The sequence below is a fragment of the Molothrus ater genome, unplaced genomic scaffold (genome assembly GCF_012460135.2).
Source record: "Molothrus ater isolate BHLD 08-10-18 breed brown headed cowbird unplaced genomic scaffold, BPBGC_Mater_1.1 matUn_MA682, whole genome shotgun sequence".
Taxonomy (NCBI): Eukaryota; Metazoa; Chordata; class Aves; order Passeriformes; family Icteridae; genus Molothrus; species Molothrus ater.
The window spans coordinates 5,029-29,676 of record NW_023416840.1 but is presented as its reverse complement, the minus strand read 5'-3'; the positions used below and the strand labels follow the sequence as shown (position 1 = coordinate 29,676).

Below are 24,648 nucleotides of genomic sequence, written 5' to 3'. Positions count from 1 at the left end.
GTTTTGGGGTCCCCCCTGAGCCCCCATTTTCCCCCGTTTCCCCCAGCTCCCCGCGGGCCGGCAGTGCATCGAGTACTACCCAGGCACTACATTGACTTCTGGGGTACCCCAGCTTTGGGGGCTCAGCACTGGGGGTACCCCACTGGGTTCAGGGCTGTGTTTAGGGTGTCCAGGGGGTCCCCCCATGTTTTGGGGACCCCCCTGACCCCCCGTTTTCCCGCAGCTCCCCGCGGGCCGGCAGTGCATCGAGCACTATCGCCGCCTGCGCCGCTACTGCGTGTTCTCGCACGAGGAGCTGATCTGCAAGATGGCGGCCAGCCCCGAGAAGCTGGACCTGAACCTGGCGGCCGCCGTGCACAAGGAGATGTTCGTGCTCGTGCAGGAGGAGCGCAAGCTGCGCAAGGCCCTGCTCGAGAAGGTGGGGGCACCCCCAAAAATATGGGGGGGGGGAGGGTGGGGGGGCGCCCCCCAACAATGGGGGAGGTTGGGGGAAGGGGTAGGGGGAGATGAGGGGGGGGGGGGTTGTGGCGTTTTTGGGGGGTTGTGGAGGGGTTGGGGGGCACCTGAAGGGCTGGGGAGGGGGTGAGGGTTGGGGTTGTGGCACCTTCAGGGGGTTGTGGGGGTACTGGGGGTGTTAGGGGTACCCCAAAAGTTCTAGGGAGGGGGTGAGGGTTGTGGTTGTGCCCCCCTTAAGGGTTTATAGGGGTGTTGGGGTCACCCCAAAAGCTCTGGGGAGGGGGTGAGGGTTGGGTTTGTGTCACCTTCAGGGGGTTATGGGGGTACTGGGGGTGTTAGGGTCACCCCAAAAGCTCTGGGAAAGGGGTGAGGGTTGGGGTTGTGGCACTTTTGGGAGGTTATGGAGGGGTTGGGGGGCACCCGAAGGGCTGGGGAGGGGGTGAGGGTTGTGGTTGTGCCACCCTGAGGGCGTTATGGAGGGGTTGGGGGTGTTAGGGACACCCCAAAAACAAAGGACGGGGTTAGGGTTAGGGTTATTGCCACCCTTAAGGGTTTATAGGGGTGTTAGGGGCACCCCAAAAGCTCTGAGGATGGGGTGAGGGTTGGGGTTGTGGCACTTTTGGGGGGTTGTGGAGGGGTTGGGGGGCACCCGAAGGGCTGGGGAGGGGGTGAAGGTTGAGTTTGTGCCACCCTGAGGGGGTTATGGGGGTACTGGGAGTGTTAGGGGCACCCCAAAAGCTCTGGGGAGGGGGTGAGCGTTGGGGTTGTGGCACCCTGAGAGGGTTATGGGGGTACTGGGCACCCCAAAATCCCTGAGGAGGGGGTGAGGGTTGTGGTTGTGGCACCTTCAGGGGGTTGTGGAGGGGTTGGGGTACCCCAAAAGCTCTGGGGAGGGGGTGAGGGTTGTGTTTGTGTCACTCTTTGGGGGTTATGGGGGTACTGGGCACCCCAAAAGCTCTGAGGCGGGGGTGAGGGTCATGTTTGTGCCCCCCTTAAGGGGTTATGGGGGTACTGGGGGTGTTAGGGTCACCCCAAAAGCTCTGGAAAGGGGTGAGGGTTGGGTTTGTGGCACCCTTAGGGGGTTATGGGGGTACTGGGCACCCCAAAATCTCTGGGGAGGGGGTGAGGGTTGTGGTTGTGCCCCCCTTAAGGGTTTATAGGGGTGTTAGGGGCACCCCAAAAGCTCTGAGGATGGGATGAGGGTTGGGGTTGTGGCACTTTTGGGAGGTTATGGAGGGGTTGGGGGGCACCCGAAGGGCTGGGGAGGGGGTGAGGGTTGTGGTTTGTGCCCCCCTGAGGGGGTTATGGAGGGGTTGGTGGTGTTGGGGGCACCCCAAAATCCCTGAGGAGGGGGTGAGGGTTGGGTTTGTGCCACCCCTAAGGGTTTATAGGGGTGTTGGGGGCACCCCAAAAGCTCTGGGAAAGGGGTGAGGGTTGTGTTTGTGTCACCCTCAGGGGGTCATGGAGGGATTGGGGGCACTGAGAACACCCCAAAATCCCCACGGGGGGGTCTGGTGTCCATTTTATTACTCCCCAAAGGCATCACAGAATCAGAGCAGGAAGGGCTGGAGCTACAGGAGGGATTTTTATCCCTTTCAGGGCATCATGAAGGGATTGGGGGTGCTGAGAACACCCCAAAATCTCCATGGGGAGGGTCTGATATCCGGTTTTTTGCCCTCTCAGGGCATCACAGAATCAGAGCAGGAAGGGCTGGAGCCACAGGAGGGATTTTTATCCCTTTCAGGGCATCATGGAGGGATTGGGTCACTGAGAACACCCCAAAATCCCCATGGGGAGGGTCTGATGTTGGTTTTTTTGCCCTCTCAGAGCATCACGGAGGCAGAGCAGGAAGGGCTGGAGCTGCAGAGGGAAATGTGGGGGAATTTTTATCTCTTTGAGCAGATCATGAACAGTTTGGGGGTGCCGAGAACACCCCAAAACCTCCATGGGGGGGATCTGGTGTCCATTTTCCTGCCCCCCCAGGGCATCACAGAATCAGAGCAGGAAGGGTTGGAGCCACAGGAGGGATTTTTATCCCTTTCAGGGCATCATGAACAGTTTGGGGGCACTGAGAACACCCCAAAATCTCCATGAGCAGGGTCTGATGTTGGATTTTTTTGCCCTCTCAGGACATCACGGAGGCAGAGCAGGAAGGGCTGGAGCTGCAGGAGGGAAATGTGGGGGAATTTTAATCTCTTTGAGCAGATCATGAACAGTTTGGGGGTGCTGAGAACACCCCAAAATCCCCACGGGGGGGTCTGATCTCCATTTTTCTACCCCCCTAGGACATCACGGAGGCAGAGCAGGAAGGGTTGGAGCTACAGGGGAGATTTTTATCCCTTTCAGGGGATCATGAAGGGATTGGGGGCACTGAGAACACCCCAAAATCCCCACGGGGTGGTTCTGGTGTCCATTTTATTACTCCCTAAGGCATCACAGAATCAGAGCAGGAAGGGTTGGAGCTGCAGAGGGAAATGTGACAGAACTGGGGGGGATCTGACAGAATTTTTATCCCTTTCAGGGGATCATGAAGGGATTGGGGGCACTGAGAACACCCCAAAACCTCCATGAGCAGGGTCTGATGTTGGTTTTTTTGCCCCCCCAGGGCATCACGGAGGCAGAGCGTGAGGCCTTCGAGCTGCTGCCCGACGATGAGAGGCAGTGTGACAAGTGCAAGACCACGTGTTTCCTGTCTGCCCTGGCCTGCTACGACTGCCCCCAGGGCCTCGTCTGCCTCTACCACATGGACGATCTCTGCAAGTGCCCCCGCAGCAAGCAGTACCTCAGGTGGGGCCTGGGGGGGGTTAAAATGGGGTTTGGGGGGGTTAAAGTGGGGTTTGGAGGGGGTAAAATGGGGTTTGGGGGGTTTCAATGGGTTTGGGGGGGGTGAATGGGGTTTGGGGGGGTTAAAATGGGGTTTGGAGGGGGTTTGGGGGAGTTTGAATGGGGTTTGGGGGGGTTGAATGGGGTTTGGAGGGGTTTAAATGGGGTTTGGAGGGGTTTGAATGGGGTTTGGGGGGGTTAAACGGGGTTTGGGGGGGTTTGAATGGGGTTTGGAGGGGTTTAAATGGGGTTTGGAGGGGTTTGGATGGGGTTTGGGGGGGTTTGAGTGGGGTTTGGGGGGGTTAAATGGGGTTTGGGGGGATTAAATGGGGTTTGAAGGGGTTTGAATGGGGTTTGGGAGGGTTTAAATGGGGTTTGGGAGGGTTTAAATGGGGTTTGGAGAGGGGTTGGGGGAGTTTGAATGGGGTTTGGGGGTTTTCAATGGGGTTTGGGGGGATTAAATGGGGTTTGGAGGGGTTTGAATGGGGTTTGGGGGGGTTTGAATGGGGTTTGGAGAGGGGTTGAGGGGAGTTTGAATGGGGTTTGGGGGGTTTAAATGGGGTTTGGGGGGTTAAAATGGGTTTTGGAGGGGTTTGGGGGGTTTCAATGGGGTTTGGAGGGGTTTAAATGGGGTTTAGAGGGGTTTGAATGGGTTTGGGGGGTTTCAATGGGGTTTGGGGGGGTGAATGGGGTTTGGAGGGGTTTAAATGGGGTTTGTGGGGTTCAATGGGGTTTGGGGGTTTAGAGGGGTTTAAATGGGGTTTGGAGAGGGGTTGGGTAGAGTTTGAATGGGGTCTGGGGGGTTGAATGGGGTTTGGAGAGGGGTTGGGGGAGTTTGAATCGGGTCTGGGGGGTTTCAATGGCGTTTAGAGGGGTTTCAATGGGGTTTGGGGGGATTAAATGGGGTTTGGAGGGGTTTAAATGGGGTTTGGAAGGGGTTGGGTGGAGTTTGAATGGGGTTTGGGGGGGTTTGAATGGGGTTTGGGGGGGTTTGAATGGGGTTTGGGGGGGTTTGAATGGGGTTTGGGGGGGTTTGAATGGGGTTTGGAGAGGGGTTGGGGGAGTTTGAATCGGGTCTGGGGGGTTTCAATGGGGTTTAGAGGGGTTTAAATGGGGTTTGGGCAGATTGAATGGGGTTTGGAGGGGTTTAAATGGGGTTTAGAGGGGTTTGAATGGGGTTTGGAGGGGTTTCAGTGGGGTTTGGAGAGGGGTTGGGTAGAGTTTGAATGGGGTTTGGGGGGGTTGAATGGGGTTTGGGGGGGTTAAACTGGGTTTGGAGAGGGGTTGGGGGAGTTTGAATCGGGTCTGGGGGGTTTCAATGGCGTTTAGAGGGGTTTCAATGGTGTTTGGGGGGATTGAATGGGGTTTGGAGGGGTTTGAATGGGGTTTGGGGGGGTTTGGATGGGGTTTTGGGGGGTTTGGAGAGGGGTTGGGGGGTTTAAATGGGGTTTGGAGGGTTTAAATGGGGTTTGGAGAGGGGTTGGGGGGAGTTTGAATCGGGTTTGGGGGGGTTTAAATGAGTTTTAGGGGGGTTTAAAATGGGGTTTGGGAGAGTTTGAATGGGGTTTAGAGGGGTTTCAATGGGGTTTGGGGGGTTTGGAGAGGGGTTTGGGAGAGTTTGAATGGGGTTTGGGGCGGTTTAAATGGGGTTTGTGGGGGTTAAATGGGGTTTAGGGGGGTTTAAATGGGGTTTGGAGAGGGGTTTGGGGCTGGAAGAGGGTTGGGGGGCTGGAGCAAGATTTTGGGGGTGGGAGAGAGGTTGGGGGCAATAGTACAGGGATTTGGGGGGTGGGGAATGGGTTTTGGGTCTGGGAGAGGGATTTGGGGGTGCTGGGGACCTGGGGGTGTTTGTGGGGGTCTGTAAGATTTGGGGTTCATTTTTGGGAGGGGGGCTTTGATGTGACCCTGGGACACACGTGGGGTTGAGCTGGGGGTCCTGGTGTGACCCTGGCTGTGATTTGGGGGTGCCGAAGATCTCGGGGTGTCCCTGGGATGGGGACACAGCCATGACTTGGTGGCTCCTCTACAGATTTGGGGTGGGATTTGGGGGTGCTGGGACCTTTACTGGCTGGGCTGGGGGTCCTGGTGTGACCCTGGCTGTGATTTGGGGGTGCTGAAGATCTTGGGGTGTCCCTGGGATGGGGACACAGCCATGACTTGGTGGCTCCTCTACAGATTTGGGGTGGGATTTGGGGTTTTGGTGCCCTTGATGTGACCCTGGGGACACACGTGGGGTTGAGCTGGGGGTCCTGGTGTGACCCTGGCTGTGGTTTGGGGGTGCCGAAGATCTCAGCACCCACGAGCTCAGTCTGGGGGTCCCCTTTGTGCCTTTTGGGGTGCACGTGGGGGGCTCCCAGTGACCCCCGGTGCCCCCCAGGTACCGCTACACCCTGGACGAGCTGCCGGCCATGCTGCACAAGCTCAAGGTGCGCGCAGAGTCCTTCGACACCTGGGCCAACAAGGTGCGCGTCGCCCTCGAGGTGGAGGACGGCCGCAAGCGCAGTGAGTGGGGGTCCCCAGGGGGGTTTGGGGGGTCCCCAGAGGGGTTTGGGGGGTCCCCAGAGGGGTTTGGGGGTCACCAGAGGGAGGTTTTGGGGTCCCCAGGGGGGTTTGGGGGTCCCCAGGGGGATTTTGGGGGGCTCTCAGGGGGGTGTGGGGGGTCCCCAGGGGGTTTTGGGGGATTCTCCAGGGGGGTTTTGGGGGCTCCCAAGGGGGATTTTGGGGGGGTTCTCCGGGGGATTTTGGGGGGGGTTCTCCGGGGGGTTTTGGGGGGTTCTCCAGGGGCATTCAGGGCAGTTCTCCAGGGGGGTTTTGGGGGGGTTCTCCTGGGGGATTCTCCAGGGGGTTTTGGGGGGTTCTCCAGTGGGATTTTGGGGGGTTCTCCAGGGGGATTTTGGGGGGTTCTCCAGGGGGTTTTGGGGGGTTCTCCAGGGGGATTTTGGGGGGTCCCCATGGGTGATTCAGGGGGCCTCTGTCCAGGGGGGTTTTGGGGGGCTCTCCAGGGGGTTTTGGGGGGTTCTCCAGGGGATTTTGGGGGGTTCTCCAGGGGGTTTTGGGGGGTTCTCCAGGGGATTTTGGGGGGTCCCCATGGGTGATTCAGGGGGCCTCTCCAGGGGGGTTTGGGGGGTTCTCCGGGGGGTCCCCATGGGTGATTCAGGGGGCCTCTCCAGGGGGTTTTGGGGGGTCCCCATGGGTGATTCAGGGGGCCTCTCCAGGGGGGTTTTGGGGGGGTTCTCCAGGGGGTTTTGGGGGGTCCCCATGGGTGATTCAGGGGGCCTCTCCAGGGGGGTTTTGGGGGGGCTCACAAGGAGGATTTTGGGGGGTTCTCCGGGGGATCCCCATGGGTGATTCAGGGGGCCTCTCCAGGGGGTTTTGGGGGGCTCCCGGCCCGGCCCTGACCCCCGGCTGTGCCCGGCGGCAGCGCTGGAGGAGCTGCGGGCGCTGGAGTCGGAGGCGCGGGAGCGCAAGTTCCCCGAGAACGAGCTCCTGCACCGCCTCAAGGGCTGCCTGGGCCAGGCCGAGCGCTGCGTCTCCGAGGCCCTGGGGCTCATCAGCTCCCAGGAGACCGGGTGAGGGTCACCACGGGGTCACCACGGGGTCACCATGGGGTCACCACGGGGTCACCACGGGGTCACCACGGGGTCACCAGCTGGGCAATGTCACCAGAGTGTCCCCAGCGTCCCCATGGTGTCACCATGGGGTCACCACGGGGTCACCACAGGGTCACCACGGGGTCACCATGGGGTCACCAGAGTGTCACCAGCTGGGCAGTGTCACCACAGGGTCACTATGGTGTCACCAGCATCCCCACGGTGTCACCACGGTGTCACCATGGGGTCACCACAGGGTCACCACGGGGTCACCAGAGTGTCACCAGCAGGGCAGTGTCACCACAGTGTCCCCATGGTATCACCACAGTGTCACCAGAGTGTCCTCACAGGGTCACCAGCAGGGCAGTGTCACCACAGGGTCCCCACAGTGTCACCAGTGTCCCCACGGTGTCACCAGAGTGTCCCTAGAGTGTCACCACAGTGTCACCACAGTGCCACCAGAGTGTCACCAGGGTCCCCATGGTGTCCCCACGGTGTCACCACAGTGTCCCTGTCCCTGCAGGGTCCCTGTCCCCTTAATGTCCCTGTCCCTGCAGGGTCCCCATCCTCTTCCTGTCCTTTCCCTGTCCCCACAGTGTCCCCTCAGTGTCCCTGTCCCTGCAATGTCCCTGTCCCTGCAGTGTCCCCAGCAATGTCCCCTCAGTGTCCCTGTCCCCACAGTGTCCCCACAGTGTCCCTGTCCCCTCCCTGTCCCCAGCAATGTCCCCACAGTGTCCCCAGCAATGTCCCCACAATGTCCCTGTCCCCTCCCTGTCCCCACAGTGTCCCCACAGTGTCCCTGTCCCTGCAATGTCCCTGTCCCCACAGGGTCCCCAGCAATGTCCCCTCAGTGTCCCTGTCCCCACAGTGTCCCCACAGTGTCCCTGTCCCCGCAGTGTCCCTGTCCCCGCAGGGTCCCTGTCCCCGCAGGGTCCCTGTCCCCTCCCTGTCCCCAGCAATGTCCCCACAATGTCCCTGTCCCCACAGTGTCCCTGTCCCCGCAGTGTCCCTGTCCCCGCAGGGTCCCTGTCCCCTCCCTGTCCCCAGCAATGTCCCCACAATGTCCCTGTCCCCACAGTGTCCCTGTCCCCAGCAGTGTCCCTGTCCCCAGCAATGTCCCCTCAGTGTCCCTGTCCCCACAGTGTCCCCTCAGTGTCCCTGTCCCCTCCCTGTCCCCAGCAATGTCCCCACAATGTCCCTGTCCCCACAGTGTCCCTGTCCCCAGCAGTGTCCCTGTCCCCAGCAATATCCCCTCAGTGTCCCTGTCCCCACAGTGTCCCCACAGTGTCCCTGTCCCCTCCCTGTCCCCAGCAATGTCCCCTCAGTGTCCCTGTCCCCGCAGGGTCCCCGCGCCGGCGCTGACGCTGGAGGAGCTGCGGGCGTTCCTGGAGCAGATGAACCAACTGCCCTGCGTGATGCACCAGATCGGGGACGTGCAGGTGGGACACGGGGTCACGCGGGGTCACGCGGGGTCACACGGGGTCACCTGGGGTCACGCGGGGTCACGCGGGGTCACGCGGGGTCCCTGGAGTGTCACACAGTGTCCCAGTGGTGTCACACAGTGTCTGGGCTGTCATACAGTGTCACAGGCGTGTCCCTGTGTGTCCCATTGCTGTCCCCTGTGTGTCCCACATTGTCCCTGTGTGTCCCTGTCCCCGTGTCCCATTGCTGTCCCCATGATGTCCCACACTGTCCCCATGATGTCCCACACTGTCCCCTGTGTGTCCCATTGGTGTCCCTGTGTGTCCCACACTGTCTCCTGTCCATCCCTGACCCCATGTCCCCCCACCCAGGCCCTGCTGGACCCAGTCGAAGCCTTCCAGACCAAGGGGGGGAATCTCTGGGGTGTCCCCACACTGTCCCATTGCTGTCCCCACGATGTCCCACACTGTCCCCATGATGTCCCACACTGTCCCCTGTGTGTCCCCATGATGTCCCACACTGTCCCCATGATGTCCCACACTGTCCCATTGCTGTCCCCATGATGTCCCACACTGTCCCCACGATGCCCCACACTGTCCTCTGTGTGTCCCCATGATGTCCCACACTGTCCCCATGATGTCCCACACTGTCCCATTGCTGTCCTCATGATGTCCCACACTGTCCCCACGATGTCCCACACTGTCCCATTGCTGTCCCCACGATGTCCCACACTGTCCTCTGTGTGTCCCCATGATGTCCCACACTGTCCCCACGATGTCCCACACTGTCCCATTGCTGTCCCCATGATGTCCCACACTGTCCCCTGTGTGTCCCAATGATGTCCCACACTGTCCCCACAATGTCCCACACTGTCCCCTGTGTGTCCCCACAATGTCCCACACTGTCCCATTGCTGTCCCCATGATGTCCCACACTGTCCCCATGATGTCCCACACTGTCCCATTGCTGTCCCCATGATGTCCCACACTGTCCCCTGTCTGTCCCTGTCCCCGTGTCCCCTGTCTGTCCCCACAATGTCCCACACTGTCCCATTGCTGTCCCCATGATGTCCCACACTGTCCCCATGCTGTCCCACACTGTCCCCACGATGTCCCACACTGTCCCCATGATGTCCCACACTGTCCCCATGATGTCCCACACTGTCCCCACGATGTCCCACACTGTCCCCTGTCCCCCCAGGCCCTGCTGGACCGAGTCGAAGCCTTCCAGGCCGAGGCCCGGGCCGCCCTGGCCGTTCCCCCTCCGGGCGCGGGGGCCCTGCAGGAGCTGCTGGAGCGCGGGGCCCGCCTGGGCGTGGAGGTGCCCGAGGGCCGGCGGCTGGAGCGGCAGCTGGCCCAGGCCGCCTGGCTGGAGGAGGTGACGGCCACGCTGCGCTCCCCCCGCGCCCGCGTCCCCCTGCCCGTCATGCGCGGCCTCATCCAGGCCGGCCGCACCGTGGCCCCCAGCCCCGCCGTGGACGTGGCCATGGCCGAGCTGCAGGAGCTGCTGACCATCGCCCAGCGCTGGGAGGAGAAGGCCCAGATGTGCCTCGAGGCCAGGTCGGGGCCAGGGAGCCCGAGCCGGGGGCAGGGGGGAGGGTGGAGCTGTCCCTAAAGGGAGAGACCCCGACCCGGGCGGGGATAAAGGGGCTGGAGATAAAGGGGCTGGAGCTGTCCCCAAAGGGAGATAAAGGGGCTGGAGATAAAGGGGCTGGAGGTGTCCCTAAATGGAGATAAAGGGGCTGGAGCTGTCCCCAAAAGGAGATAAAGGGGCTGGAGGTGTCCCCAAATGGAGATAAAGGGGCTGGAGATAAAGGGGCTGGAGGTGTCCCCAAGGGGAGATAAAGGGGCTGGAGCTGTCCCCAGGGGGAGGGACCCCGACCCAGGGAGAGATAAAGGGGCTGGAGCCCTCTCCAAATGGAGATAAAGGGACTGGAGCTGTCCCCAAGGGGGCTGGAGCTGTCCCCAAATGGACTGGAACCATCCCCAAAGGGAGAGACTCTAACCCAGGGGAAGATAAAGGGGCTGGAGTGTCCCCAAAGGGGCTGGAGCTGTCCCCAGAGGGAGATAAAAGGGGCTGGAGCTGTCCCCAAAGGGGCTGGAGTGTCCCCAAAGGGGCTGGAGGTGTCCCCAAAGGGGCTGGAGCTGTCCCCAGAGGGAGATAAAGGGGCTGGAGTGTCCCCAAAGGGGCTGGAGGTGTCTCCAAAGGGGCTGGAGCTGTCCCCAAATGGAGATAAAGGGGCTGGAGTGTCCCCAAAGGGGCTGGAGCTGTCCCCAGAGGGGCTGGAGCTGTCCCCAAAGGGACTGGAACCATCCCCAAAGGGGCTGTAGTGTCCCCAAAGGGGATGGAGCTGTCCCCAGAGGGGATGGAGCTGTCCCCAAAGGGGCTGGAGCTGTCCCCAGAGGGGCTGGGGTGTCCCCAGGGGGAGGGGGGCGCTGGGGCTGTGCCCTCTGTTCCCTGAGTTGGGACAAAGGGGCTGGGGGTGACTCTGTGGCGAGGGGGATGAAAATTTGGGGTTCAGCTGCTCCTCAGAGGCTCCTGCCCTGGCTTTGGGGTGTCAGGGGGAGCTCTGGGGGTGTCATGGGGGTCCCTGGGGGTGTCAGGGATCTCAGGGGGTATCAGGGGGTCTCTGGGGTGTCAGGGGGGTCTCAGGTTCCTGGCTCTGGGGTATCATGGGGGTCTCTGGGGTGTCAGGGGGGTCCCTGGGGGTATCAGGGGTGTCATGGGGGTCTCTGGGGTGTCAGGGGGGTCTCAGGTCCCTGGCTCTGGGGTGTCGGGGGGTCTCTGGGGTATCAGGGGGGTCCCTGGGGGTCCCTGGGGTATCAGGGGGTCTCAGGTCTCTGGGGTATCAGGGGGTCTCTGGGGTGTCAGGGGGGTCTCAGGTCCCTGGCTCTGACCCCCCGCAGGCAGAAGCACCCCCCGGCCACGCTGGCTGCCATCATCAAGGAGGCCGAGAACATTCCAGCGCTGCTGCCCAACATCCAGGCCCTGAAGGAGGCCCTGGGCAAGGCCCGAGCCTGGATCGCCGACGTCGAGGAGATCCAGGTGGGCTCTGCACCCCTGGGACCCCTTGGGACACCCTGGGACACCCCCCCTGAAACCCCCCTGGGACACCTGAAACCCCCTGGGACACCCTGAGACCCCCCTGAGACCCCTGGGAAACCCTGAGACTCCCTGGGACCCCCCTGGGATCCCCTGGGACACCCTGAGACCCCCTGGGACACCTGAAACTGCCCCTGGGACCCCCTGAAACCCCCCTGGGACACCCCCTGGGACCCCCTGACACCCCCTGGGACCCCCTGGGACACCCAAGACCCCCTGACACCCCTGGGACACCCTGAGACCCCCGAGACCCCCAGGGACACCCTGGGACCCCTCACTGCACAGCCCTGAGTGCCTGGGCTGTCCCCTGGACAGGGGACACCTCTGTGTCCCCATCCTGGACACATGGACACCTCCCTGTCCCTGTCATGGACTCTGGACACCCCTGTGTCCCCACACTGTCCCCATGGACACTGGACACCTCCCTGTCCCTGTCCCCATGGATTCTGGACACTGCACATCCTTGTCTTGTCCCTGTGGACATTGGACACCCCTGTGTCCCCATCCTGTCCCCATGGATTCTGGACATTGTCCATCCCTGTCCCTGTCGTGGACTCTGGACACCCCTGTGTCCCCACACTGTCCCTGTGGACACTGGACACCTCCCTGTCCCTGTCCCCATGGATCCTGGACACTGCACATCCTTGTCTTGTCCCTGTGGACGTTGGACACCCCTGTGTCCCCATTCTGTCCCCCTGGATGCTTTTGTGTCCCTGTCCCCATAGACACTGGACATTGTCCATCCCTGTCCTGTCCCCACGGACACTGGACACCTCCACGTCCCTGTCCCCATGGACCTCCCATCTGCCACCGTGTCCCATCCCATCCTGTCCCTGTTCCTGACACCGTGTCCCCGTGTGTCCCCATGTGTCCCCATGTCACCCCTGACCCCGTGTCCCCCCAGAACGGTGACCATTACCCGTGCCTGGATGACCTGGAGGGTTTGGTGTCCCCATGTCCCCATGTCACCCATGTCACTGTCCCCTCAGAACGGTGACCATTACCCGTGCCTGGATGACCTAGAGGGTTTGGTGGCCATGTCACCCATGTCACCCATGTCACTGTCACTGTCCCCCCAGAACGGTGACCATTACCCGTGCCTGGATGACCTGGAGGGTCTGGTGGCCGTGGGCCGGGACCTGCCCGTGCGCCTGGAGGAGCTGCGGCAGCTCGAGGTGCAGGTGGGCACCGCGCACTCCTGGCGGGACAAGGCCTCCCGCACCTTCCTCAAGAAGAACTCCTGCTACACCCTGCTCGAGGTGGGTCTGGGGGAGGCCCTGGGGGGGCTCTGGGGGGTCCTGGCGGGGCGCTGACCCCTCCATGGCGTCCCCCAGGTGCTGTGTCCCTGCGCCGACGCCGGCTCCGACAGCAGCAAGAGGCTCAAGTGGCGGCAGGAGCCGGGGCTCTACCGCCTGGACGCCGAGAGCTTGGGGCTGTCGGCGCAGGACCTGCGGGACCCCGGGGCCGTGGTGAGCAGGGGGGGCTCTGGGGGGCACCCCCAGCACTGGCACTGGTCCCATCCCTGCTGTGCCCACCCCGGGATTGGGGTGGTTGGGGTGGGGGGCACCGCGTCCGCCCTCGATTCTGCTCATATTCGTTATTCTCCCTGAACTGGGGGGGGTTTAGGTGTTTGGGGGTGGGGGGCACCCACATTCCCCCAGTTCTTGTCACCTCTCTCACCCCACTGCTGTCCCCCAGATTTTGGCATTCGGGGGTTTGGGGTGGGGGGCAGCACATCCAGCCTCGATTGCTGTTATCGCTCATGTTCCTCGTTCTCCTTAGACTGGGGGGTTTGGGCATGGGGGGCACCCACGTTCCCCCAGTCCCTGTCCCCTCTCTCAGCCCTCACCTCCCTCAGATCTGGGCATTCAGGGGTTTGGGGTGGGGGGCACCACGTCTGACCTGGGTTCCTGTCACTGCTCGTGTTCCTTGCTCTCCCTAGGTTGGGGGGTTTAGGGGTGTGGGGATGGGGCACACCCTGTGACCCCCCCAACCCTGTCACCTCTCACACTCCCCATTTCCCTCCAGATCCAAGTGTTTGGGGTTTTGGGCATGGGGCACCCACATTTCCCCAGTCCCTGTCACCTCTCACGCCTCTACTGTTCCCCAGATCTTGGCACTCAAGGATTTGGGGTGGGGGGCACCCACATTTCCTCCATCCCTGTCCCCTCTCACCCCCTGCTCCCCCCCCCGAATTGTGGCATTTTGGGGTGGGGGTCACACCCTATGACCCCCCCCACTCATTGTCCCCTGTCACCCCTTGCTCTCCTCCACCCCAGATTTTGACATTCAAGGATTTGGGGTGGGGGGCACCCACATTTCCTCCATCCCTGTCCCCTCTCACCCCCTGCTCTCCCCCAGATTGTGGCGTTCAAGGAGGGCACTGAGGGGATTTGGGGTGGGGGTCACACCCTGTGTCACCCCCAATCTCTGTCCCCCCAGATCGTGGCATTTAAGGAGGGTGAACAGAAGGAGAAGGAGGGCACTGAGGGGTTTGGGGTGGGGGTAACCCCCCAGTCTCCCCCTGTTCTGTCCCCCAGATTGTGGCACTCAAGGAGGGCACTGAGGGGGTTTGGGATGAGGGGGTTTGATATGAGGGTCACACCCTGTGTCACCCCCAATCTCTGTCCCCCCAGATCGTGTCATTTAAGGAGGGCACTGAGGGGATTGGGATGAGGGTCCCACCCTCTCCCCCTGTTCTATCCCCCCAGATCGTGGCATTTAAGGAGGGGGAACAGAAGGAGAAGGAGGGCACTGAGGGGTTTGGGGTGGGGGTAACCCCCCAATCTCACTCCGTTCTATCCCCCAGATTGTGGCACTCAAGGAGGGCGAGCAGGAGGGCACTGAGGGGCTTTGGGATGAGGGTCCCACCCTCTCCCCCTGTTCTATCCCCTCAGATCGTGGCATTTAAGGAGGGCACTGAGGGGTTTAGGATGAGGGTAACCCCCTAGTCTCATCCTGTTCTGTCCTCCAGATTGTGGTATTTAAGGAGGGTGAACAGAAGGAGAAGGAGGGCACTGAGGGGTTTGGGATGAGGGGTTTGATATGAGGGTCACACCCTGTGTCACCCCCCAATCTCTGTATCCCCAGATTGTGGCGTTCAAGGAGGGTGAACAGAAGGAGAAGGAGGGAATGCTGCGGCTCCGCCACGCCAACGCCCAGAAATCGGCGCCGCCCCTGCCCGGCCCGGGCCCTCCCTCCTGCGTGTGCGGGCAGCCCTCGGGGCCGGCCATGCTGCAGTGCCAGCTCTGCCGGGACTGGTTCCACGGCTCCTGCGTGGCCTGGCCCCGCCTGGGCTCCCAGAAACCGTCGCCGGCCTGGTGGGAGTGGGACGCCAAGTTCCTGTGCCCGCTGTGCCAGCGCTCGCGGCGGCCGCGCCTCGAGACCATCCTGGCGCTGCTGGTGGCCCTGCAGAAGCTGCCGGTGCGGCTGCCCGAGGGCGAGGCCCTGCAGTGCCTCACCGAGAGAGCCATCACCTGGCAGGACCGCGCCCGCCAGCTCCTGGCGTCCCCCGAGGTGGCCGGGCCCCTGGAGCGCCTGGCGGCCCTGAGGCAGCGGCTGTGCCACGGCGACGGCGATGGAGCCCTGCGCGAGGCCAGCCGCAACGAGCAGACCAAGGTGGGGAATTAAAGGGGTTTTGGGGTGATTTGGGGAGGTTTTAGGGAGATTTGGGGATGATTTGGGGGGAATTATGGGGGTTTTAGGGAGATTTGGGGGTGATTTGGGGTGTCAGGGCCCTGTGGCACCGGCTCTGCCACGGTGACGGTGCCGGCGCCCTGCGCGAGGCCAGCCGCAACGAGCAGACCAAGGTGGGCAAATTTTGGGGAGATTTAGGGGGGTTTATGGGGGTTTTAGGGTGATTTGGGGAGGTTTTAGGGAGATTTTGGGATGATTTGGGGGGAATTATGGGGGTTTTAGGGAGATTTGGGGGGGTTTTAGGGGAGGTTTGGGGGGTGATTTGGGGTGTCAGGGCCCTGCGGCACCGGCTGCACCACGGTGATGGTGACGGTGCCCTGCACGAGGCCAGCCGCAACGAGCAGACCAAGGTGGGCAGGTTTTGGGGAGATTTGGGGGGGTTTAAGGGGGTTTTAGGGAGATTTAGAGGGGTTTGGGGGTGATTTGCGAGGGTTTTAGGGGAGGTTTGGGGGTGATTTGGGGTGTCAGGGCCCTGCGGCAGCGGCTGCGCCACGGCGATGGTGACGGAGCCCTGCGCGAGGCCAGCCGCAATGAGCAGACCAAGGTGGGCAGGTTTTGGGGAGATTTAGGGGGGGTTTGGGGTGATTTGGGGGGAATTATGGGGGTTTTAGGGAGATTTGGGGGGGTTTTAGGGAGATTTGGGGGTGATTTGGGGTGTCAGGGCCCTGCGGCAGCGGCTGCACCACGGTGATGGTGACGGAGCCCTGCGCGAGGCCAGCCGCAATGAGCAGACCAAGGTGGGCAGGTTTTGGGGAGATTTAGGGGGTTTATGGGGGTTTTAGGGAGATTTGGGGGGGAATTATGGGAGTTTTAGGGGAGATTTGGGGAATTTTAGGGGAGATTTGGGGTATCAGGGCCCTGCGGCACCGGCTGCACCATGGTGATGGTGACGGTGCCCTGTGTGAGGCCAGCCGCAACGAGCAGACCAAGGTGGGCAGGTTTTGGGGAGATTTAGAGGGTTTTGGGGTGATTTGGGGGGAATTATGGGAGTTTTAGGGGAGATTTGGGGGGAATTTATGGTGTCGGGGCCCTGCGGCAGCGGCTGCACCGCAGCGATGGTGACAGGGCCCTGCGTGAGGCCAGCCGCAACGAGCAGGCCAAGGTGGGGATAGGGGAGATTTAGGGGGGTTTATGGGGGTTTTAGGGAGATTTAGGGGCGAATTATGGGGGTTTTAGGGAGATTTGGGGGGGAATTATGGGTGTTTTAGGGAGATTTGGGGGTGATTTGGGGTGTCAGGGCCCTGCGGCACCGGCTGCACCACGGTGACGGTGATGGTGCCCTGTGTGAGGCCAGCCGCAACGAGCAGGCCAAGGTGGGCAGGTTTTGGGGAGATTTAGGGGGGTTTTGGGGTGATTTGGGGGGAATTATGGGAGTTTTAGGGGAGATTTGGGGGAATTTATGGTGTCGGGGCCTTGCGGCAGCGGCTGCACCACAGCGATGGTGACAGGGCCCTGTGTGAGGCCAGCCGCAACGAGCAGGCCAGGGTGGGCAAATTTTGGGGCTTTTAGGGAGATTTGGAGAAGTTTTGGGGGAGATTTGGGGGTGATTTGGGGAGGAATTCAGGGTGTCCGAGCCAGCTGCAATGAGCAGACCAAGGTATGGGAATTTAGGGGGGGTTTGGGGGAAATTAGGGGGGTTTTAGGGAGATTTGGGGTGTCAGGGCCCTGTGCGAGGCCAGCCACAAGGAGCAGACCAAGGTGTGGAATTTCGGGGGAATTCTGGGGGTTTTAGGAAGATTATGGGGTTTTGGGGGGAATTATGGGGGTCTTTGGGAAATTTATGGGGGTTTTGAGGGGGATTATAGGGGTTTTAGGGAGATTTGGGGGAGATTTAGGGGGAATTTAGGGTGTCAGGGCCCTGCATGAGGCCAGCCGCAACGAGCAGACCAAGGTGGGTTTTGGGGGAAATTATGGGGTTTTTTGTGGAATTGTGGGGGGTTTTGGGGGAAATTATGGGGTTTTTTGTGGAATTATGGGGGGTTTGGAGGGGAATTATGGGGTTTTTTGTGGAAATATGGGGGGTTTTAGGGGGAATTGTGGGGGTTTGAGGGAGGAATTCAGGGTGTCAGAGCCAGCTCCAACGGGCAGACCAAGGTGGGGATTGGGGGCAGGGTTTTGGGGGATTTTTGGGGGATTTGGGGGGAATTTGGGGTGTTTTTGAGGTTATGGGGTGGTTTTGAGGTGTTTTTGGGGTTATGGGGTGTTTTTTGGTGTGTTTTTGGGGTTTTGGGGTGTTTCTGGGGTGTTTTTGGGGTTATGGGGTGTTTTGGGGGTGTTTTTGGGGTTATTGGGTGGTTATGGTGTGGTTTTGGGGTTATAGGGTGTTTTTGAGGTGTTTTTGAGGTGTTTTTGAGGTGTTTTTGGGGTTTTGGGGTGTTTTTGAGGTGTTTTTGAGGTGTTTTGGGGGTTTTGGGGTGTTTTTGAGGTGTTTTGGGGGTTATGGGGAGTTTTTGGCGTGTTTTGGGGATTTGGGATGTTTTTGAGGTGTTTTTGGGGTTTTGGGGTGATTTTGGTGTGTTTTTGAGGTTATGAGGTGTTTTTGGGGTGACTTTGGGGCTGGGGGAGGCTGACCCCCCCAGAACACCTTCCCTGCATCCCCCCCAGGTGTCGGTGGAGAACGGGGACGCCCCCAGCCCGGAGAAGAACGGAGCCCTGCCCTCGGGTGAGCGGGGCCGGGGCCTGGGGAGACCCCCGGGATCCTGGGGATCCCATGGGCAGGGACAGGGGGACCCAGGGTGGGACAGGGGGACCCAGGGACGGACAGACGGGTCCAGGAGGGACAGGGGGACCCGGGAGGGACAGACAGGTCCAGGATGGGACCCAGGGACAGACAGAGGGATCAGGGAGGGACAGGGGGATCCAGGATGGGATCAGGGAGGGACAGAGGGATCCAGGGACGGACAGAGGGATCCAGGAGGGACAGGGGGACCCAGGAGGGACAGACGGATCCAGGGATGGACAGACGGATCCAGGATGGCATCAGGGAGGGACAGAGGGATCCAGGGATGGGATCCAGGATGGGACAGAGGGATCCAGGAGGGATAGGGGGATCCAGGGACAGACAGACGGATCCAGGGATGGACAGAGGGGTCCAGCAGATCCCACGGGGCAGGGACAGAGCGATCCGGGGATCCCCTGGGTCCCGGGTGAGCTCAGCGGTGCTGGGGGCTCCTGTGGATCTCTGGGGGTCCCTGTGGTGTCCCCATGGTGTCCCCTCCATGTCCCCATGGTGTCCCTGCAGAGCTGGAGGTGCTGAGTGCGCCGTGTCCCCCTGTTCCAATGTCCCCATGGTGTCCCCATGGTGTCCCCGTGGTGTCCCCACGATGTCCCCGCAGACCTGGAGGCGCTGAGCCCACTCTGTGTCCCCACGTCCTTGCGTCCCCAAGCCCCTGTGGTGTCCCCACACTGTCCCCACACTGTCCCCACGATGTCCCCATGGTGTCCCCGCAGAGCTGGAGGCGCTGAGCGTGGCCCTGCTGGGGCTGCAGGGTCCCTGTGTCCCCATGTCCCCACAATGTCCCCATGTCCCTGCAGAGCTGGAGGTGCTGCCGCGGCTGCAGAGCCCCATGCTGGAGCTGGCAATGGGGACATGTCCATGTCCCCTCACTGTCCCCATGGTGTCCCCGCAGAGCTGGAGGCGCTGAGCACGGTGCTGCCCCCCATGGTGTCCCCATGTCACTGTGGTGTCCCCATGGTGTCCCCTCACTGTCCCCATGTCCCCATGGTGTCCCCTCACTGTCTCCATGATGTCCCCGCAGAGCTGGAGGCGCTGGGCGCGGCGCTGTCCCCCATGGTGTCCCCATGTCCCTGTGGTGTCCCCTCACTGTCCCCTCACTGTCCCCGCAGAGCTGGAGGCGCTGGGCGCGGCGCTGCCGCGGCTGCAGGGCCCGGTGCTGGAGCTGCCCGAGGGCACACACGCTGTGTCCCCATGGTGTCCCCATGTTGTCCCCTCACTGTCCCCTCGCTGTCCCCGCAGAGCTGGAGGCGCTGGGCGCGGTGCTGCCCCCCATGGTGTCCCCATGGTGTCCCCTCACTGTCCCCTCACTGTCCCCTCACTGTCCCCTCGCTGTCCCCGCAGAGCTGGAGGCGCTGGGCGCGGCGCTGCCCCCCATGGTGTCCCCATGTCACTGTGGTGTCCCCTCACTGTCCCCTCGCTGTCCCCGCAGAGCTGGAGGCGCTGGGCGCGGCGCTGCCGCGGCTGCAGGGCCCGGTGCTGGAGCTGCCCGAGGCGGCGCGGCGGCCGCTGGAGGAGCTGATGATGGAGGGGGACCTGCTGGAGGTGACGCTGGACGAGGCCCAGAGCATCTGGCGGCTGCTGCAGGCGACGCGCCCGCCCCCGCTGGGGCTGTTCCGCCTGCTGCTCGAGGTACGGCACCCCGAAACTGCCACGGGCACCCCGAAACTGACACGGGACCCCGAAACTGCCCTGGGGACCCCGAAACTGACACGGGACCCCAAAACTGACACGGGCACCCCGAAACTGCCACGGCACCCCGAAACTGACACGGGACCCCGAAACTGACACGGGGACCACGAAACTGACACAGGCAACCCGAAACTGACACGGCACCCCGAAACTGACACGGGCACCCCAAAACTGACACGGGACCCCGAAACTGCCCTGGGGACCCCGAAACTGACACGGGCACCCGAAACTGACACGGGACCCCGAAACTGACACGGGCACCCCGAAACTGACACGGGCACCCCGAAACTGACACGGGCACCCCGAAACTGACACGGGGACCCCGAAACTGCCATGGGAGCCCCAAAACTGACACAGGGTACAGAGCAAACCCCCGAAACTGACACGGGCACCCCAAAACTGACACGGGGTACAGAGCAAACCCCCCAAAACTGACACGGGCACCCCAAAACTGCCATGGGAGCCCCAAAACTGCCCTGGGGACCCCGAAACTGCCACGGGCACCCCAAAACTGCCACGGGGACCCCAAAACTGCCATGGGAGCCCCAAAACTGCCACGGGTACCCCGAAACTGCCACGGGCACCCCAAAACTGCCCTGGGGACCCCAAAACTGCCACGGGGACCCGAAACTGCCATGGGCACCCCAAAACTGACACAGGCACCCCAAAACTGCCATGGGAGCCCCAAAACTGCCATGGGGACCCCAAAACTGCCACGGGGACCCTGAAACTGCCACAGGTACCCCGAAACTGCCATGGGGACCCCGAAACTGCCATGGGCACCCCAAAACTGCCCTGGGGACCCCAAAACTGCCACGGGGACCCCGAAACTGCCCTGGGAGCCCCAAAAACTGCCACGGGAGCCCCAAAACTGCCCTGGGGACCCCCAAAACTGCCACAGGGACCACGAAACTGCCCTGGGGACCCCAAAACTGCCCAGGGTACAGAACAAACCCCCCAAAACTGCTCAAATCCCTTCTGGGCACCCCAAAACTGCCCTAAATCATCTCCCTTGAACCCCAAAACTGCCCCTAAATGATCTCTTAGAGCTCTTATTGACCCCCTCAAATTCTCTCAGAGACCCCAAAACTGGGGGGGGGGGGTCCCCCAAAACTCCCCCCATCCCCTCCTTAACCCCTCCCCACCAACTCTTTGGGGCGAGGGTCCCCAAATCCCCTCGGAGCCCCCAAATCCCTCCTTGCACTGCTCTGCCCCCACCCCGGGCACCCCAAACCCATTGGGACCCCCTCTGTACCCCATAATTCCCCCACTGACCCCTCATTAACCCTCTCTGTACCCCACAACCCTCCCATCAACCCCTTTTGTACCCCATAATTCCCCCATTAACCCCCTCTACACCCCTTAACCCTTTCTGTACCCCACAACACCCCCAATAAACCCCTTCTGCACCCCATTAACCCCTTCTGTACCCCATAATCCCTCATTAACCCTCTCTCTGCCCCATTAACCCCCTCTATACCTCATAATCCCCCATTAACCCCTTCTGTACCCCATAATCCCCCCCTTAACCCCTCCTGCATCCCCTCTATACCCCACCACCCCCCCATTAACCCCTGTCAGCCCAGCCCCTCCCTCCCCATTTGGGGGTGTCTGACGGGGGTCTCTATGTCCCCCCTCCCGATTTGGGGGTGTCTCATGGGGGTCCCTGTGTGTGTGCCCCCCCCATTTGGGGGTGTCTGGTGGGGCTGTCCCCTCCTGTCCCCATTTTGGGCTGTCTGAGGGTCCCTCTGTCTGTGTGTGTCCCTGTCCCCATTTGGGGTGTCTGAGGGTCTCTCTCTGTGTCCCTGTCCCCATTTTGGGGTGTCTGAGGGTCTCTCTGTGTCCCTGTCCCCAATCTGGGTGTATCTGAGGGTCTCTCTGTGTCCCTGTCCCCATTTTGGGGTGTCTGACGGGGGTCCCTGTGTGCGTCCCCTGTCCCCAGCTGGAGCAGGCTGAGCGCCGGGGTGTCTGAGGGTCTCTCTGTGTGTGTGTGTCCCTGTCCCCATTTGGGGTGTCTGAGGGTCTCTCTGTGTCCCTGTCCCCATTTGGGGTGTCTGAGGGTCTCTCTGTGTGTCCCTGTCCCCATTTGGGGTGTCTGACGGGGGTCTCTCTGTGTGTGTCCCCCTCCCCAGCTGGAGCAGGTCGAGCACCGGGGTGTCTGACAGGGGTCTCTCTCTGTGTGTCCCTGTCCCCAGTCTGGGTGTATCTGAGGGTCTCTCTGTGTCCCTGTCCCCATTTGGGCTGTCTGACAGGGGTCCCTCTCTGTGTCCCTGTCCCCATTTGGGGTGTCTGAGGGTCTCTCTGTGTGTCCCTGTCCCCATTTGGGGTGTCTGAGGGTCTCTCTGTGTGTCCCTGTCCCCATTTTGGGCTGTCTGACGGGGGTCCCTCTCTGTGTGTCCCTGTCCCCATTTGGGGTGTCTGAGGGTCTCTCTGTGTGTCCCTGTCCCCATTTTGGTGTGTCTGACGGGGGTCTCTGTGTGTCCCTGTCCCCATTTGGGGTGTCTGACGGGGGTCTCTCTGTGTGTCCCTGTCCCCATTTTGGGGTGTCTGACAGGGGTCCCTCTCTGTGTGTCCCTGTCCCCATTTTGGGGTGTCTGACGGGGGTCTCTCTGTGTCCCCTCCATCCCCAGCTGGAGCAGGCCGAGCGCCGGGCTGTCTGAGGGTCTCTCTGTGTCCCTGTCCCCATTTTGGGGTGTCTGAGGGTCTCTCTGTGTCCCTGTCCCCATTTTGGGGTGTCTGAGGGTCTCTCTCTGTGTCCCTGTCCCCAATCTGGGTGTATCTGAGGGTCTCTCTCTGTGTCCCCCTCCCCAGCTGGAGCAGGCCGAGCGCCGGGGTGTCTGAGGGTCTCTCTGTGTCCCTGTCCCCATTTGGGGTGTCTGACGGGGGTCTCTGTGTGTCCCCTCCATCCCCAGCTGGAGCAGGCCGAGCGCCGGGCTGTCTGACAGGGGTCTCTCTGTGTCCCTGTCCCCATTTGGGGTGTCTGACAGGGGTCCCTCTCTGTGTGTCCCTGTCCCCATTTTGGTGTGTTTGACGGGGGTCTCTCTCTCTCTCTGTGTCCCCCTCCCCAGCTGGAGCAGGCCGAGCGCCGGGGGCCTCGCGCCCGCGGCCGGGACCCCGAGAGGCGCCGGAAGCGCCGGGCGGAGCGGGGGGGCGGGGGGCACCTCCTCCCCTCCCTGGCCAAGGAGGAGCTGGAGCCAAAGAGGAGCCGGGGAACCGAGGGCGGGGGGGACCCCCGGGAGAGCCCCACGGCCGCGGCCCAGACCCCGGGGGTGAGTGCGGGGGGACGGTGGGGACACGGGGGTCAATGGGGAGGGGATTGTGGGGCACACAAGGGGTTAATGGGGGTGTTATGGGGTACCGAGGGGGTTAATGGGGGTGCAGAGGGGGTTAAGGGGGGTACAGAAGGGGTTAATGGGGAGGGGATTGTGGGGCACACAAGGGGTTAATGGGGGGATTGGGGTGTACAGAAGGGGTTAATGGGGTACAGAGGGGGTTAAGGGGGGTGTTATGGGGTACAGAAGGGGTTAATGGGGGGATTGTGGGGTACAGAAGGGGTTAATGGGGCACAGAGGAGGTTAATGGGGTGCAGAAGGGGTTAATGGGGGACATTATGGGGTACAGAGGGGGTTAATGGGGGTCCGGGAGGATTCTGGGGTGCAGAGCAGCGGCTCTGGGGGCTTCCCCCTATCCAGGGATCAATGGGGTTGCTTTGGGGGTGCAGCAGTTTTGGGGTACAGCAGTTTTGGGGTACAGTTGTTTTTGGGATACAATTGCTTTGGGGTACAGTGATTTTGGGGTGCAGTTGTTTTTGGGGTACAATAATTTTGGGGTGCAGCGGTTTTGGGGTGCAGCGGTTCCAGGCCTGTCCCCCCCTGTGCCCCCCAGGACTCGTGACGCGGCGCCCCCAGCTCGGACACACAGACAGACACGGACGGACCGACGGACGCGCCTGACACGGTGGGGATGGACTGGGAGGGGCCACCCCGGCCCCGCCCCCTCACTCTGAGCCCCTCCCCCCCATCCCCACCCCCCCGATTTGGGGCTGGGGGTGCTGGGGGGGGGTGGGGGTCTCTCCCCTCTCCCCTCCCCCCCCCGCGATGTAATTATTTCATTTCTTTCTTTTGTATCGTTCAGCCCCGGGGGGGTCCCCAAAATGGGGGAGAGGGGGAGCCCCCCCCAAAATGGGGGAGGGGGGGGAGCCCCCCCAAAATGGGGGAGAGGGGGAGCCCCAAAATGGGGAGGGGGAGGGGCCCCAACCAGCACAGCAGGGCCAGCCCCTCCCCCCGCCCCTCCCCCACCGGGTTTTTTATAGGATTTGGGGGGGTGGGGGTGGGGGCGGGGCAGATTTGGGGCCCCCCCTGCCCCTCCCCCCCTCCCCTCCCCCACACTAACGAGGCTCGAGCTCTTCGGAGCGGGGGGGGCGGGGCCGGCCCTTATTTTATTGTATTATGATTTTTTTTATTATTATTAAACTTTGGAGGTTAAAAAGGACTCGGAGAGGTTTTTTTGGGGGGGTTTGGGGAGGGGTTGGGGTTTTGGGGGGTCAGGGGTTTGGAGGTTCAGGGTTTTGAGGCTTTGGGATTTTTCGGGGTTCAGGGGTTTTGGGGGGTCTGGGATTTTGGGGGTTCAGGGGTTTGGGGAGTTCAGGGATTTTAGGGGTTTGGCGTTTTGGGGGATTCAGGGATTTTAGGGGTTCAGGGTTTTGGGGGTTCAGGGTTTTTGGGGAGTTCAGGTTTTTGGGGGATTCAGGATTTTGGGGGGTTCAGGATTTCGAGGGATTCAGGATTTTGGGGGTTTGGGATTTTGGGGGTTTGGGTTTTTGGGGTTTGGATTTTGGGGGTTCAAAATTTCGAGGAATTCAGGATTTTGGGGGTTCAAAATTTCGAGGAATTCAGGATTTTGGGGGTTTGGATTTCGGAGTTTCAGAATTTTGGGGATTCAGGATTTTGGGGGTTTGGGTTTTTGGGGTTCAGGATTTTGAGGGGTTCAGAATTTCGAGGGATTCAGGATTTTTTGGGGTTTGGATTTCGGAGTTTCAGAATTTTGGGGATTCGGGATTTTGGGGGTTCAGAATTTTGGGGATTCGGGATTTCGGGGGTTTGGGTTTTTGGGGTTTCAGAATTTCAAGGGATTC

General features: G+C 61.5%; 1 protein-coding gene across 1 annotated transcript in view; it reads left to right on the top strand.

Annotated features, from left to right (window-relative positions):
• KDM5C (lysine demethylase 5C) overlaps positions 1-24,005 on the top strand; it is a gene marked incomplete at its 5' end in the record, with an annotated part of 34,464 nt that extends 10,459 nt beyond the window's left edge. The window contains 14 exons of the mRNA XM_036406054.2: positions 224-418; positions 3,062-3,243; positions 5,657-5,781; positions 6,701-6,848; positions 8,212-8,308; positions 9,491-9,849; positions 11,197-11,335; positions 12,472-12,651; positions 12,727-12,861; positions 14,483-15,010; positions 17,693-17,750; positions 19,255-19,454; positions 22,583-22,783; positions 23,400-24,005. Of these exons, the coding sequence (XP_036261947.1) occupies positions 224-418; positions 3,062-3,243; positions 5,657-5,781; positions 6,701-6,848; positions 8,212-8,308; positions 9,491-9,849; positions 11,197-11,335; positions 12,472-12,651; positions 12,727-12,861; positions 14,483-15,010; positions 17,693-17,750; positions 19,255-19,454; positions 22,583-22,783; positions 23,400-23,408 (2,556 nt within the window). The remainder of the gene's footprint in view (positions 1-223; positions 419-3,061; positions 3,244-5,656; positions 5,782-6,700; positions 6,849-8,211; positions 8,309-9,490; positions 9,850-11,196; positions 11,336-12,471; positions 12,652-12,726; positions 12,862-14,482; positions 15,011-17,692; positions 17,751-19,254; positions 19,455-22,582; positions 22,784-23,399) is intronic.
• Positions 24,006-24,648: the final 643 nt, after the last annotated feature.